This window comes from Callithrix jacchus, chromosome 3 (genome assembly GCF_049354715.1).
Source record: "Callithrix jacchus isolate 240 chromosome 3, calJac240_pri, whole genome shotgun sequence".
NCBI classification, from domain to species: domain Eukaryota; kingdom Metazoa; phylum Chordata; class Mammalia; order Primates; family Cebidae; genus Callithrix; species Callithrix jacchus.
In genome coordinates, this window is record NC_133504.1 from 69,427,647 (window position 1) to 69,445,316 (window position 17,670).

Genomic DNA, 17,670 nt, shown 5'->3' on the forward strand with positions numbered 1-17,670 from the left:
CCAGAATGCCTCCTCTCCTCCAAAGGATCACAACTCCTCACCAGCAAGGGAACAAAATTGGATGGAGAGTGAGTTTGATGAATTGCCAGAAGTAGGCTTCAGAAGGTGGGTAATAACAAACTCTTCCAAGCTAAAGGAGATGTTCTAACGCAATGCAAGGAAGCTATGAACCTTGAAAAAAGGTTAGATGAATTGCTAACTAGAATAACTAGAATAACCAGTTTAGAGAGGAACATAAATAACCTAACGGAGCTGAAAATCACAGCATGAGAACTTCAAGAAGCATATGCAAGTATCAATAGCCAAATAGATCAAGCAGAAGAAAGGATAGCAGAGATTGAAGATCTAATGAAATATTTCTAAATGAAATAAAGTGAGAAGACAAGATTAGAGAAAAAAGTGAAAAACAAATGAAGCCTCCAAGAAATATGGGACTATGTGAAAAAGCCAAATGTACATTTGATCGGTGTACAGGGAAAATGGAACCACATTGGAAAACACTCTTCAGGATATTATCCAGGAGAACTTCCCAACCTAGCAAGGGAGACCAATATTCAAATTCAGGAAATAGAACACCACAAAGACACTCCTTGAGAAGAGCAACTCCAAGACACATAATCGTCAGATTCACTAAGGTTGAAATGAAGGAAAAAATGTTAAGGGAAGATAGAAAGGTGGGGTTACCTACAAAGGGAAGCCCATCAGACTAACAAGGGATCTCTCTGCAGAAACCCTACAAGGCAGAAGAAAGTGGGGGGTCAATATTCAACATTCTTAAAAGAATCTTCAACCCAGAATTTCATATCCAGCCAAGCTAAACTTCATAAGTGAAGGAGAAATAAAATCCTTTACAGACAAGCAAATGCTGAGAGATTTTGTCACCACCAGGACTGCCTTACAAGAGCTCCTCAAGTAAGCACTAAACATGGAAAGGAACAACTGGTACCAGCCATTGCAAAAACATACTGAATTGTAAAGACCAACAGCACTATGAAGAATCTGCATCAACTAACGGGCAAAATGACCAACTAGAATCATAGTGATAGGATCAAATTCACACATAACAATATTAACCTTAGATGTAAATGGACTAAATGCCCCATTAAAAGACACAGACTGGCAAATTGCATAAAGAGTCAAGACCCATTGGTGTGCTGTATTCAGAAGACCCATCTCACATGCAGAGACACACATAGGCTCAAAATAAAGTGATGGAGTATTTACCAAGCAAATGGAAAGGAAAAAAAAAAAAAGCAGGGGTTGTAATCCTGGACTTGATAAAACAGACTTTAAACTAACAGATCAAAAGAGACAAGGGCATTACATAATGGTAAAGGGACCAGTGAAACAAGAAGAGCTAACTATCCTAAATATATACATACCCAATCCAGGAGCAATTCTGAAAAACTTACAAAGAGACTTAGACTCACACAATAATAGAGACTTTAACAACCCATTGTCAATATTATATCAACAAGACAGAAAATTAACAAGGATATCCAGGACTTGAACTCAGCTCTGGACCAAGTGGACTTAACAGACAGTTACAGAACTCTCCACCCCAAATCAACAGAATATACATTCTTCTCAGCACCACATTGTACTTATTCTAAAATTGACCACATAATTGGAAGTAATACACTCCTCAGCAAATGCAAAAGAATGGAAATCATATCAAACAGTCTTTCAGACTAAACTGAACAACCTGCTTCTGAATGACTACTGGATAAATAATGAAATGAAGGCAGAAATAAATATGTTCTTTGAAACCAATGAGAATGAAGATGCAGTGTACCAGAATCTCTGGGACACATTTAAAGCAGTGTGTAGAGGGAAATTTATAGCACTAAATGCCCACAAGAGAAAGGAGGAAAGATCTAAAATCAATACCTTAAAATCAGACCCATTGTGTGCTAACATCACAATTAAAAGAACTAGAGAAGCAAGAGCAAACAAAATCAAAAGCTAGCAGAAGACAAGAAATAACTAAGAGCAGAACTTGAGATAGAGACACAAAAAAAGCCTTCAAAAAAATCAATGAATCCAGGAGCTGGTTTTTTGAAAAGATCAACGAAATAGACCGCTAGCCAGACTAATAAAGAAGAAAAGAGAGAAGAATCAAATAGACTCAATAAAAAAAATGATAAAGGGGGTATCACCACTGATTCCACAGAAATACAAAGAGAATACTATGAACACCTCTATGCGAATAAACTAGGAGATCTAAAAGAAATGGATAAATTTCTGGACACATACACCCTCCCAAGACTGAACTAGGAAAAAGTTGAATCCCTGAATAGACCAATAACAAGTTCTGAAATTGAGGCAGGAAATAATAGCCTACCACCCAGTAAAAACCCAGGACCAGACAGATTCACAGCCAAATTGTACCAGAGGTACAGAGAGGAGCTGGTAACATTCCTTCTGAAACTATTCCATGCAATAGAAATAGAGGGAATCCTCCCTAACTCATCTTATGAGGCAAGCATCATCCTGATACCAAAATCTGGCAGCGACACAACAAAAAAAGGAAGTTTCAAGCCAATAACCCTGATGAACATCAATATGAAAATCCTCAGTAAAATACTGGCAAACCAAATCTAGCAGCACACCAAAAAACTTATCCACCACTATCAATTCGGCTTCATCCCTAGGATGCAAGGCTGGTTCAACATACACAAATCAATAAACATAATCCATCACATGAACAGAACCAATAACAAAAACAACTACAACCTCCATCTCCAGGTTCAAGTGATTCTCTTGCCTCAGCCTCCCGAGTGGTTGGGAGTACAACGCATGTGCTACCATGCCCAACTAATTTTTGTATTTTTTTTTTGTAGAGGCGGAGTTTCACCATGTTGGCCAGGCTGGTCTCAAATCCCTGGCCTCAAGTGATTTACCCACCTCGGCCTCCTAAAGTTCTGGGATTATAGGCATAAGCTTCCGTGTCTAGCCTCAGTAAAGCCATTTTTAAGAACAGTCTTTATAGAATTTCCTAATGGATTTGCCTAACATTTATTTATTTTTCATTTTTTATTTTATTGAGATGGAGTCTTGTTCTGTCACCCAGGCTGGAGTGCAGTGTTGTAATCTTGGCTAATACAAGTTACTCCGTTTCCTGGGTTCAAGCAATTCTTCTGCCTCAGCCTCTTGAGTAGCTGGGATTACAGGCATGTACCACCATGCCTGGCTCATTTTTATATTTTAGTAGAGACAGGGTTTCACTATTTTGGCTAGGCTGGTCTCGAATTCCTGACCTCAGGTGATCTGCCTGCCTCACCCTGCTGGTATTACAGGGGTGAGTCACCGCATCTGGCTGCATCTGCCTACCATTTAAAATTGACAGATTAAAAAAAAAAAGAAAAAGTCAACCTGAGGAAGCTGAAAAGTAAATAAATAAATAAAAATTGACAGATAGTGTTGCAGTTAATCATTACAGTTTTCAAGCAGTAAAGAGTAGCAGAAATAGTGAATTTTCTTTTAAGGTATAGCCATCTTGAAGTATCCTGGTTTACTATAACCCCCATGTAGATGATCATTTTCCTTATTCCTAGTTTTCCCTTCAGTCAATTATCTCCTCCAAACAACACAGGATAGAAGCCTAGCACTTCCTGTCTAACAAAGTAGCCTTTCCCCCATTTTTGCTGTAAAAACTTAAAGCTTTTCATTATTTCCATTTACAGTAAAGCACATGAGTATGGAGACATAGATCCTCTCTTTTTTTGTATTCATTATCAATTATGATGAGGGACTGTAATTGTATGTTCTCTTAGTATTTATTTTCTTTCTGATAATTAAAATCTTGTTGCTTGATAATTTAGGCATTTGTATGTGTAAATTTTAGGTTCAGAATGATATTTTAAAATCCATGCCACAGTACAGAAAATTGTATCTGTAATAGTGATTAAATTATTATGAGTACAAATAACCTAGTTTGCCTCTTCACAGGGTTCTCTATAGTGATAATGTCCATATGGCCATATCTCCAAAAGGTTTGTATATTTCAATCTATTTTTCCCTTAGTAACTACAGTGTAGTAATTCTTATGTAGTTAAGCATTTTCTAAAGAGTCTCTTTGGTATTCTATGGTTTAGTCTTTACAGCAATAACGAGATAATAGTTCCTTGAAAGAGGCTTATTAAGTAAGGTGACCATATGCTTTATTGTGTAAGCCAGAACACTTTTGAAGAGAAGGGAATGCTATAGGAGGAAAAATAGGATCATACCCAGGTAGTCCCAGGCAAACATAGACATACGGTCACCTACTCAGAAGCCACATTCACATTCCATCATTACCTGTTCCTTAATAAAAAGGAAACTAGTAATAGTCTGAATTCTCAAAATGTATAAATAATATTTTTGTGGAATCATTTAATGCTTTTCTTATAAATTAATTTGGGCTATCAGATAACATTGTAAAGACTAAAATATATGTATTTTTTGATGCTGTTATTACTAGAAGGGGAACAGAGGGTGACATGAAGATGTAAATTTGTTAGGTAGTTTAACATCAATTGATCATCAAGTCCTGTCAATTATATGTTAAATCTCCAGGAAGGAACTTACTAAAAATCATTATATAAGTTGGTTACATAATTCATTGACAACAATATGTTAGTAAAGGTTCTTAAAGCGTTCCACTGTGTTTCCTAACCTCCTACTCATTATCCTACTACTATCTGATTAACTTTTCTGCTGTCCTGAAAGTGCTCTTGTAAAGTTTCCAATGACTTAATTGTTGATCACACAGTACTTTTCAGTCCCTACTTTAGTGACATCTGGATAGCATTTGACATTGTTGTCCTCTCCCTACTTCCTGAAACCACCTGTATTAGTCTGTGTTCTCTTGCTTACAACAGAATACCCTAAGGTAGGTAATTTATTTTTAAAAAGGAATTTATTTCTTACAGTTACAGAGGCTGAGAAGTCCAAGGTTGAGAGACTACATCTGGTGAGGGCCTTCTTGCTGGTGGAGACTCTCTGAAGAGTCCCAAGGCAGAGTAGGATATCACAGGGTAAGAGGGCTGAGCATCCTTGCTCAGGTCTCTCTCCCTCCTTTTATAAAGCCACCAGTTCCAGTCTATGATAACCCATTAATACATAAATGGATTAATTACCACATCTGGCTAATTTTTATATTTTTAGTAGAGATGTTGTTTCACCATTTTGGCCAGTCTGATCTCGAACGCCTGACCTAGGTGATCCTGCCTCGGCCTCCCAAAGTGCTGAGATTGCAGGTGTGAGTCACTGCGCCTGGCCTGGAAAGCCTTCTCTGACTGTCCCTTACCACAGTTTAGGTCAGAAGGTTTTCCTGTGTACTCCCATTTCCTTTTATCATTAGCCCTTAATGTGGAGTGTCCTAACACTGTATTTAACAGAGTTTACTTAACTCCCCTATTAGATTGTTAAGATTGTTTTGTTTTTATTAATTACTTTTTTTTTGGAAGCGGAGTCTCACTTTGTCACCCAGGCTTGAGTTCAGTGGCACAATCTCAGCTCACTGCAGCCTCCACCTCCTGGGTTCAAGTGATTCTTCTTTCTCAGCCTCCCAAGTAGCTGGGATTACAGTTGTGTACCACCATGCCCAGCTAATTTTTGCATTTTTAGTAGAGACAGGATTTCACTATGTTTGCCAGGCTGGTCTCAAACTTGTGACTTTGGATAATCTACCACCTCAGCCTCTCAAAGTGCTGGCATTAGAAGTGTGAGCCACCATGCCCTGCCCAGTTTTTACGAATTTCTACTTTTTTGAAAATGCTCTCCTAAAAAATATTTTTAAAGGAACATAAGAAGAAATACAAATTTTGTGTTTTACTAGTTTAGTGCCATATTTTCATTGTTATTTTGAAAATTATATTACATGAATTTATTACCTGTTACACTAAAAATTCTTTCCATACTGCTAGAGTCATTGGAATTGGGCACAATTCTAGAGCAATGTCTTCTCTGCTAAAAAGATATTTTCATATATCAAATTATTGATTTCTTGACGTTTTGTTTTAAGTCAAAATTCTCAAAAGAAGGATATTAGTAGTGATTAGGTCTACTCAGCATCCTATGTTGAATTTTGAAAAGTACTCTTCTTTCTCCAGATATTTTGAAAACCCTAAAGAGTTTTACCATCAGGCCTAGTGCTGTGACTCACATACCTGTAATCCCAATGCTTTAGGAGGCCAAAGTGGGAGGATTGCTTGAGCCCAGGAGTTCAAGACCAGGCTGAGTAAATATGAGACCTCATCTCTACCAAAAAATTTAAAAAGTTAATTGGGCATAGGGGTGCTACTCTCTGCAGTCCCATCTACTGGGGAGGCTGAAATAGGAGGATTGCTTGAGCAGAAGAGTTTGAGATTACAATGAGCCAAGATTATGCTATTGTATTTCTGGCCTGGGCAAGAGAGCCAGAGCTTGTCTCAAAAAAAAAAAGTTTTGCTTTCAAACCACTACACATTTAACATTAAAACTGAGTTTTCATTGCTTTTTTGAAAATTAATTTAAAATTTTTTATAACATGAAATTATTATTTTCTACTTTAATTGAGACAACAAAAGGTAACAGGGAGAAAATGAAAAACAGAGTACCTAAAATGAAAGGTACTTTAAAGGCTAGAACTTTAAACATTATATATCATTATACTTTTGCCTATTATTTCTTATGCCCCATAAAGAAAAATACACCTAAATATTTTCAACTTAAATATCTTTAGGGAATGGCCAAGTATGGTGGCTCACGCCTGTAATCCCAGCACTTTGGGAGGCGGAGGTGGGCGGCTCACCTGAGGTCAGGAGTTGGAGACCAGCCTGGCCAACATGGTGAAACCCCATCTCTACTAAAAAAAAATACAAAAATTAGCTGGGCATGGTGGTACATGCCTGTAATCCCAGCTAATTGGGAGGCTGAGGCAGGAGAATTGCTTGAACCTGGGAGGTAGAGGTTGCAGTGACCTGAGATTGCACCATTACACTCCAGGTTGGGCAACAAGAACAAAACTCTATCTCAAGAAAAATAAAGAAATAAAATGAAAAACAAGTAAATAAATAAATATCTCTAGGGAACAAAAGATATTTATTTTCCTTATTAAGTTCTATCACTTATCTATATTTGTTTAAATTTATTTCCTAAAATTTGATAAAAACCATTAAATAGGAAGATTAGAGATAGAATCTCCCTATGTTGCTTAGACCTGAGTGCAGTGGCTTTTCACAGGTACAATTGTAGTACGTTACAGCTTCCAACTCCTGGGCTCAAGCGATCCTCCTGCTCTAGCCTCCCAGGTAGCTGAGATTATAGGCATGTGCCACTATTCCTGGATTAGCCTTCCATATATGAAAAAAATAATCTGGCCAGGTACAGTGGCTCATACTAGTAATCCCGACATTTTGGGAGGCCAAGGTGGTAGAATTGCTCCCTCCCAAGGCAGGAGAATTGCTTTGGGAGTTGGAAGCACGAAGTTCAAACTCAGCCTGGGCAATATAGGGAGACCCTGTGTCTACAAAAATAAAAAATTAGCTGGGCGTGGTGGTACATACCAGCTACTCAAGAGACTGAGGTAGGAGGATCACTTGGGCTTCATACTCGTCACTGTTTTTTCTTTCTTTTTGAGATAGAGTCTCGCTCTGTAGCCCTGGCTGGAGTGCAGTGGCTCAATCTCGGCTCACTGCAACTTTCGCCTCCTGGGTTCAAGCCATTCTCCTGCCTCAGCCTCCTGAGTAGCTGGGACTACAGGTGTATGCCACCATGCCCAGCTAATATTTTTTGTATTTTTAGTAGAGATGGGGTTTCATCGTGTTAGCCAGAATGGTCTCGATCTCCTAACCTCGTGATCCACTTGCCTTGGCCTCCCAAAGTGCTGGATTACAGGCATGAGCCACGACGCCCGGCCCATGATCACTTGGGCTTCATAGGTCGAGGCTGCACTGAGCCATGATTGCACCACTGCACTCCAGCTTGGGTGACAAAGCGAGACCTTGTATCAAAAAAAGAAATAAAAATAAACAATAGTGTCTTTTCTAAGCAAATATTTTCTGTTTTTCTGAAAGTATTTCATTTTCTGAGTTGTAGCCATTTGGTTCTCCCCTCATGTTCATCATGATATGTAAACCCTTTTAAAGTGGTAGAATATTGAGTTGTCTATATCGAAAAGAATAATTTATAACAGATTTATCAAGAGAATTGTCTATCAGCTTTTGTGTTTTTATTATTTTCTTCCTGCATTTGACTCTTTTGCCTAGTTTTTTTAGATTTAGAGTGCTGACTATTTAACATATAGAGTAGCATAAGTCTAAAGAATTCTATTTACAAGAATTAAAGAATAGCTTGTGTTATTTTTCATGATGTTATTGCTGTATGAGTATATAGTGTGTGTGATTATCTTTTTATCAAGGTTTATATGAACGAGAAATTTCCATAGTAATTCTTAAAAATGAGCTTCCCAAACATTTTCCCCTTTGTACAGTCTGTTGTTTGCACATTTAATTCTATTGTCAGAAGTTTGAATCTCTTACTGTAAGTAATAGTGTTATAAAACATTTATTAGAATTGTTTTTATTTTTTAATAGGAAATTTTACATGGTAAGACAAATGTATTTAGGTTTTAAACTTTGCTTTTCTTAGATAACAATTCTTAAAGCACTGTACTTTTTTCTGCAGATTGATCAGACAGCTGATGCAAGTTTTTTGGGCTGGGTTATTGCTTCATATAGTCTTGGCCAAATGGTAGCATCACCTATATTTGGTTTCTGGTCTAATTATAGACCAAGAAAAGAGCCTCTTATTGTCTCCATCTTCATTTCCGTGGCAGCCAACTGCCTCTATGCATATGTCCACGTCCCAGCCTCTCATAATAAATACTACATGCTGATTGCTCGTGGATTGGTGGGATTTGGAGCAGGTAAGTTTGTATGTATGTTTGGTTGTGTCAAATTCACATTCATTCTGACATTTATGCTCACTTTCACCTGGTGTCATCCCCTTTTAGACTCATATTTTACAGTTCAACATACATGTCATTGTAAACAAATATTTTTCCTATCATTCTGCCTTTGCTCATGATGTTCTCATTACCTATAGTTTCTCTTCTGTTCCTGTCATTCTTCATCCTTCAAGATTCAGTTCAAGCCAGGCATGGTGGCACGCACCTATAATACCAGCTACTCAGGAGACTGAGGTGGCAGGATCTCTCGAGCCCCAGGAGTCTGAGGCCAGCCTGGGTAACACAGGGAGACCTCCATTAAAAAAAAAAAAAAACCCAAAACAAAATTAGATCCAATTCAAGCTCCACATTTTTCACAAAGCTCTCTTGGGCTACCCCTTAAGAGGTTATTTTCTTCTCTGACATGTTCCTTATAGTATTGTACTGTTTTTATCATTTTTCACTAACCAGACAATAAACTTTTTTTTTTTTTGAGATGGAGTCTCACTCTGTCACCCAGGTTGGGTACAGTGGCGCAATTTCGGCTCACTGCAACCTCCACCTCCTGGTTCAAGCGATTCTTCTGCCTCAGCCTGCTGAGTAGCTGGGATTACAGGCACCTGCTATCACTCCCGGCTAATTTTCGTATTTTCAGTAGAGTCAGGGTTTCACCATCTTGACCGGGCTGGTCTTGAACTCCTGATCTCAAAATGATCTGCCCACCTCAGCCTCCGAAAGTGCTGGAATTACAGACATGAGCCATTATGCCTGGCTTGGTTTTCTTATAATGCCATTTTTTAACTCATTCATATCATTAACTGTTTTCATATTACTAAAACTACTATGGTCCATTAGTTCATGTATTTCCTTAATAAAAATACCTTACTTTGTATGGTCATAAAAAGAAAGCAGTGACTATACTATTGACCAACACCTGTTCTTCTGTATAAAGTTAAATTTGAATGAATTTTATAAACTGAATGATACTTTCTTTTACTTTGGACTATTGTGTCTTGCTTTTAAGGAAATGTAGCTGTTATTCGATCATATACTGCTGGTGCAACTTCCCTTCAGGAAAGAACAAATTCCATGGCAAATATAAGCACATGTCAAGCATTAGGTTTTATTCTAGGTCCAGGTAGGTGTTCTTCACTTATCATTACTTGAATTTGAATTGGGAAAACTTTTGAGGCACAAATATTCTATGTAACCCAAGTATAAAACCTTATAGCTGAAGGGAAAGGGAGGAAAGCTAACTTTTTTTTTTAATCCAGCAATGAGGCTAGACTCATTTTATCTTGATGCCAATCCACTAAATTAAGTGCTATTAGTCCCCTTTTATAGTTGAGAGTGCCATTGCATAGAAAATTTAAGTAAATTGTCCAAGGTCACCCTTTTGCTGAGTATTAAAAAAATTAGTGAGGCCGGGTGCGGTGGATCACCTGAGGTCAGGAGTTTGAGACTAGCCTCGTCAAAATGGTGAAACCTCATCTGTACTTAAAATACAAAAATTAGCCTCGCGTGGTGGCGGGCGCCTCTAATCCCAGCTATTCAGGAGGCTGAGGCAGGAGAATCGCTTGAACCCAGAGGTGGAGGTTGCATTGAGTTGAGATCACATCACTACACTCTAGCCTGGGTGACAAGAGTGAGACTCCATCTCAAAAAAATTAATGAGATTTAATATTTCCTCAAGGCCAATTAATTTTCTGCTGAGTAGAGAGTCATTTTCATGCTTATAATAATATTGAAAAACTATATAATTGGTCCATATTTTGAATATTGCAGTTATGAATATCATCAGTTTTAATCCAACTCAGCTTCATCATTAACACCTATTCTCCCACCCCCAGTTCTATTACATTCCTCTATTTAGCCAAAAAGAAAAGGCTCAACAGAAGAGACTAATTCACTGTTCACCAAAATCTAGTATTTCGGTTTAGTACCTTGGGACAAATACAAGCACAAATATAGAAAAATTGAACTTGAAAAGCATATTGTAAAGTACATGAGGGTGTGGTTTGTGTCTTTCTAATTTTCCAGTCTAACCTTAGTATCTAGCATAATATTTGGTATAGACATATGTTCTTAGCAAATATTTTTACCACCTTAAAAGCATTTTAAAGATTGTGTCATTTAAAAATTTTGCATTATAGATAAATAAATGTAAGCCTGAAGAGCTTAGATGACTTTTCCAATAATAAACACTCAAAAAGCACTCACATTTATTGTGTGCTAGGCACTGCTCTAAGTATAGTAGGTGTAGTATCTTAGTCCTCACCATAGAGTTATATGTGAATTACTATAGAGCATATAGAATCTAAATCAGGAGAGCAAACCAGTACTGTTCCAATCCAGTTTTTGCCACAAATCCAAATTAGATTTTGTTACTTCATATTTTTTTAGAGTGCTTTATTCACCAGTCCAAAAACATTTCTAACTAATGTTTAAAGTCACTAAAGAAACTTCAAATACCAATTAGCTTATATATGCTTTTGGATGAAATGTTTTTTGTTTTTTTTTTTTTTACCTATATATGATAGTGTGGTCAAATGATACTAAATATATATAATTTAGGTACCATATACACAATAATATTTATTTATTTATTTATTTTTGAGATGGAGTCTTGCTCTGTCGTCCAGGCTGGAGTGCAGTGGCGAGATTTCGGCTCACTGCAACCTCAGCTCCCGGGTTCAAGCAATTCTCCTGACTCAGCCTTCCAAGTAGCTGGAATTATAGTTGCCTGCCACCATGCCCAGCTAGTTTTTATATTGTTGATAGAGACGGGGTTTTACCATGTTGGCCAGGCTGGTCTTATACTCCTGACCTTGTGATCCCCCCAACCTCAGTCTCCCAAAGTGCTGGGATTACAGGTATGAGCCACCGCGCCTGGTCCCTACACAATAATATTTAAAATATCTAATCTAAATTATGATATGTCCATTCTTATAATGAAGTTGATTAAACCTCTATAATTAATTCTTGGAAGAAATTTTATAATTTAAAATGCCTACGAAGATGTAAAAAACTGACAACTTACTTAAGATAACAGTTCCTTGTGAATGCATGTACATCAGTATTTCATAACCTTTTTTTCATTGTTGTCTCCCTAAGGAGTCTTTTTAGATATTTTTTCCTACTCTCTTTATCCCATAACATTTTAGTGCCACAGATGTATCATATATCTTTTATGTATCATATGTATATTTGTACCTACCTGCTTTATACATAAAAAGAGGAAATTTTTTGACCCCCCATCAAGAACCAATTTTCTTGCACCTGTTGAGAATGCATGCTATAGAAGGATGATTCCATAACATTGTTCCCAATTCTGTGTTCAATGTCTTTTTTATTTTTTTATCCTATTCCTCTCATATAACAATTCATCTGTGAAAATTTTATCTTAATAAGTTTTTCAGACTTGTTTTGCATTCATTGGAGAAAAGGGTGTGACATGGGATGTGATTAAACTGCAGATAAACATGTATACAACACCAGCTTTACTTGGAGCCTTCCTGGGAATTCTAAATATTATTCTGATCTTTGCTATACTAAGGTAATTAGATAGAAATGATAAAACTATTTTTGTAGATTGTGAAATTAAATGAGCTTTGTAATTACTGCAAGATAATTACCCTTATGAAGTATGTTTTTGGTTTTGTTTTTTTTTTTTTTAGAGATGGGGTTTCAGCATGTTGGCCAGGTTGGTCTTGAACTGCTGACCTCAGGTAATCCACCTGCCTCAGCCTCCCAAAGTGCTGGGATTACAAGCGTGAGCCACTGCGCCCAGCCTTATTTTTGTTTTTTTTATGTCTATAGTTTGTTTATATTTTTTTGGTCATGTAGTACTAAAACATGTAATACTGGCAATCAAAAGACAACCTGATAAATGAAAACAGAAAAGGAAGGTCTTTGAAGATTCAGGTTTTTTTTTTTGAGACAAGATGTTACTCCGTGGCTCAGACTGGAAGGTAGTGGCATTATCTCAGCTCACTTCAACCTTCATCTTCTGGGTTCAAGGATTCTCATGCCTCAGCTTCCTTAGGAGTTGGGACTACAGGTGTGTGCCATCAGGTCCAGCTAATTTTTGTATTTTTAGTAGAGATACGGTTTCACTATGTTGGCCAGGCTTGTCTTGAACTCCTGTCCTCAGCGTGATCTGCCCACCTTGGCCTCCCGAAGTGTTAGGATTAGAGACATGAGCCACATGAAGCTGCACATGGCGCCTCAAGGTTTGGTCTTGATTTACTAACTACATATTTCTAAGTAGGGGAAAAGCATGAAAGTAACATTTTAAATAAATTGATGGGTTTGTATCAGTCTTAAATATAAAAGTTTCTAGTAATGTATATCTTTATATATTTGAAAAAATTTTTTGGAATTACATTTTATTTTTTAGAGTGCTTTACTCAATAGTCTAAAAACATTGATTACTAGTATTTATAATCACTGCATAACTTCAAATACTAAAGTAGATCATGAATGCTTTAGGATGAGTTGGATTTTTTTTCATTTTACCTGTCTATGATAATATGGTAAGAATTGTAACTCCTGTCTTAAGTTTATTGGTTATATCTCATTGGTAACAATTTTATTACTACAAAGCCAATAAAAGAAACTATTTAGAATGTGAAAAAAATATAATGACAGTAATAAATTTAAATAACTTCTCTGTTAAGCATTTTTTAGTTACAATATTTGTGTGTTTGTTTTTTTTTAAGAGAACATCGTGTGGATGACTCAGGAAGACAGTGTAAAAATATTAATTTTGATGAAGGTACTTTTAACCCATTTGACTGAATTAATATAACATTATCAAAGTGTTTCTAATGATTCTGTTTGTTTGGTATTTACTTGGATTTTTCTTCTGAGGACAAAACAGTGGGTGATTGGGGAAGATCTTGAAAGCTGAAAGTGACCTAAATGGATGTTTTTTTTTAAGAGGCATTCCCATACCAGTTATTTCGTGTTCATGGTTGACAAGGTTACAAACATTGGAAAAAAATCACTGTCTTATTTTCAGAGAGCCAGTATCCTAAAACCTCTGAGATATTTGCATGGTTTCCATATTTTTACTACCAAAGAAATAAGTCTTTCTATTTAAAGCAGTTCTTTATTCTCTTAAGCATGAGAACGGGTATGGTTTTGCCTTTTTATTTTTATTGTTTGTTATACTTTACAAATATACATTTTCATCCTTTAGATCTTCTCTGACTTATGTAAGTCAGATAACCTGCTAAGTAGTTATATTTTACCAAATAAACTGTTATTTAGGTACTAATTATATCCTCCTTGGGGAAAGAATGCAAGAACTGATGTTTGCCCTCAATAGTTAATAAAGTTGTGGAAAAGTCACAGCATTATTTTACCAGGTACTTTCACAGCTCTTTTATTAAATTTCCACAAAAGAAATAGTGGAAGATAAAGTTAAATGTAATAGGGTGGAGAGCAGCATGGTTGAGGAGCTATAGTAAGTTTTTGAACTAGGAGAAGTTTGACATTGATTCCATATAGAGGCTAATCCAGATTATATCTCACTGGTAATGTCTCATTGGTAACAATTTCATTACTGAACAGCTAGTAAAAGAAGCTATATCAGAATGTAAAAAATATATAATGCCAGTAATAAATTTAAACAATTTCTCTATTAAACTTTTCATAGGTACAATATTTGTGTTTTTCTTTTTAAAAGAACATTGTGTAGATGACTCAGGAAGACAGTATAAAAGTATTAATTTTGACTAGGCCTGAAGTAGGGCAATGACTGAGAATGGAGAAGAAATAAGTAGAAGTTGTTGAAGGAGGAATCAAGATAGATATTTAGATAGAGAATATTAAGGATTAGAGGAAGTCGACATTTCTGCCAGGTTTTGATTCTAGATCACCTGGAAGAGTGAGAGCGAACAAGAATTCAGGAAGGGACGTTGGATGCAAAGAGAAGAAAATTTCAGTTTGGATCAAGCTAAATATGTTGCTACTCTAGAACAACTAAAAAGTCTCAGGCATTTGTAATTTTGACTGTAGAAATAAAAGCTAGAGATAAAATTATCAGTCACCCAGTGAAAAACACTATAGCAGCAAAGAGGGAGTGAGAGAAAGGATGGGGTAATGATTCAAGTGTGGCAAAAGATTGTTTAATCTGAAGGATGAATATGTAAGAATATGTTTGAAAACTTTCAAAATAAAAAATAAAAAGAATGAGAGGTGAAGTGCCAGCAGGTGGATATACACTACTTTTTTCAAAGGTGAAAAAATAGGATGCTGACTTCAAGGAGCTATCAGGAAAAAGGAAGGAGGAAGTTAAGAGAGTGAGGCAGAGGTATGGCAAAGGTAACATATGTAAAAATCAGTATTTCAGAAGTTGGAAGGGGATAATGATATAAATCAGTGCTTCATTGACATTAATGTGCTTAGAAACTACCTGGGAACCTTGTTAAGATGCAAATTCTGATTCAGTAGGCTTAGGGTAAGACCTAATAGGGTTGCCTATAAAACGTAGGATGTTGCTTCTCCAAATAGGGGAGTCAATAAAGAAATGTAAAACATATATATATAATAAATATAAAACACAGAATGTCCAATTAAATTTGAATAATGCTTTAATATAAAGATGTCCCACCCAGTTAAATTTGTATTTTAATACACAACAAATAACTTTTTTTTTTTTAATGGAGATGGGATCTTACCATCTTGCCCAGGTTGGTCTTAAACTCCTGGACTTGAGTGATCTGCCTGCCTCAGCCTCCCAAAATGCTAGGATTGCAGGCATGAGCCACTGCACCCAACAACAACGATCTTTGGAGAAGATCTTCAAAGTGTAACTACAGTCCAGCTGGGCATAGTGGCTCATGCCTATAATCCAAGTATTTTGGGAGGCCGAGGCAGGTGGATCACCTGAGGTCAGAAGTTCAAGACCAAGCTGGCCAACATGGTGAAACTCTGTCTCTATTAAAAATATAAATATTAGTAGAGCATATTCTGAAGCAAACTCCAGTCTGACTTGGGGCAATGTTGATACTGATTTGAAGGTGTAAAGACTGACTTCTAGGTGGTCGTTAAGAGTCAGAGAGGTCTATCCAAAATAATACAGGAGCCACAAGCATCAGGGCCTAGCCCTGGAAAAGGATCTGGACAAAGGTGACCAGTTCTCTTTGTGTAATTGTAAAGGAAGGTCATAAGGCTATGTTGAGTGTCCAGGGTGCTTAATTCCTTTTAAGTATAGCAGACTATTTCCAAATCTACCTATTGTTGGAGGAGGAACTCCTCAAGAATTCTGAGCTAGAAAGGCAGGCATTATTATGAATAAAATCATAGAACCTTACTGCATCTTAGGAAAGCACCCCCCCCAACTGATAGTACACACAATTTAAGATAGCATAAGTGAACATATTTAGTAATATTTTATATATTAATACTTGGCTTATTTTGGTATTTATTTGTGTGAAAAACTGATTTTCTGAATAAGTAGATAAATTACAAAACAGCGTGATGAATATGTATGAGTAGATACATATGTGTGCATTCTTCTCAGTTACATCAAGAATAGCCAAACATGTAGTAAGCTTAACGACATTGTTCAAGATGAGAAATCAGTACACTTACTTTGTCCTCCTTATTTATAAAACCACCATCAAATCATGACTATTTTTTTGCAGAAATATGATAAGGGTTTTTTAAATGGTAATGAAAACATAAGGATCTTTACAAATACTAATATCTTGTTGTTTATTTTATTTTATTTTTTTGAGACAGAGTCTCTCTCTGTCGTCCAGGATATAGTGCAGTGGTGCAGTCTTGGCTCAATGCAACCTGAGCCTCCTGGGTTCAAGCAGTTTTAGTGCCTCAGCCTCTCAAGTGGCTGAGATTACAGCCATGCACCACCATGCCTGGCTAATGTTTTTTGTATTTTTAGTAGAGATGGGGTTTTGCCATGTTGGCCAGGCTGATCTTGAACTCCTGTCCTCAGGTGATCCACTTGCATTGGCCTCCCAAAGTGCTTGTATTACAGGCGTGAGCCACCATGCCTGGCCATGAATACTAATTTCATGTAGCATTGAAATTCAAAATATATGTATATATCCATTGGAGTAAATCATAGAACTGGGAACCGATTTAATAAACTACTGGAGTTCTGCATGAAATTCTTATAAGTCTAAGATTTAAGTAAGGTGGAAAAAATCTGCAATTGAAATTTAAAGTACATATATTTAGTATGAGATCACTATATTATAGAGTTCTAGAAATTCCATTCCTGTTTTTGGATTGAGATATACCAAGTAGAAAATATATCTGAGTATTTCTTAAGATAACAGGATTTTTAAGTCTATCTCCTGGGAAGAAAATTCACTTTGCTTTTAAATGCCATTTAAAAATTGTTTCTGTCATATAAATTATCTTATTGTTGGCCATGCACAGTGGCTCACACCTGTAATCCCAGTACCTGGGGAGGCCGAGGCAGGCAGATTGGTTGAGCTTAGGAGTTCAAGCCCAGCCTGGGTAGCATGGTGCAACCTCATCTCTACAAAAAGTACGAAAATTAGTTGGACATGGTGGTGCATGCCTGTAGTCCTGGATTCTTGGGAGGCTGAGGTAGGAGGATCACCTGAGCCTGGAGAGGTCAAGGCTGCAGTGAGCTGTGATCATGCCACTGTGCTTTAGTCTGGGTGACAGAGTGAGACCCTGTCTCAAAAAATAAAAATAAATAAATTATCTTATTCTTAAACTGCTTTGAAGCCTAAAATTTTTAAAAATTTTTATTT

The 17,670-nt window shown here is 36.7% G+C and overlaps 1 protein-coding gene across 12 annotated transcripts in view; it reads left to right on the forward strand.

Annotated features, from left to right (window-relative positions):
• Nucleotides 1–17,670, forward strand: part of MFSD8 (major facilitator superfamily domain containing 8) — a 45,030-nt gene that overhangs the window by 11,581 nt on the left and 15,779 nt on the right. For 7 of the 12 annotated variants that reach the window (XM_054252941.2, XM_078366525.1, XM_002745362.6 and 4 more), the window contains 5 exons: nucleotides 3,952–3,995; nucleotides 8,650–8,890; nucleotides 9,936–10,049; nucleotides 12,323–12,467; nucleotides 13,633–13,688. In XM_054252941.2, the coding sequence (XP_054108916.1) occupies nucleotides 3,952–3,995; nucleotides 8,650–8,890; nucleotides 9,936–10,049; nucleotides 12,323–12,467; nucleotides 13,633–13,688 (600 nt within the window). The remainder of the gene's footprint in view (nucleotides 1–3,951; nucleotides 3,996–8,649; nucleotides 8,891–9,935; nucleotides 10,050–12,322; nucleotides 12,468–13,632; nucleotides 13,689–17,670) is intronic. The other 5 variants (XM_078366527.1, XM_078366530.1, XM_008992724.5 and 2 more) reach the window with 2 other exon arrangements.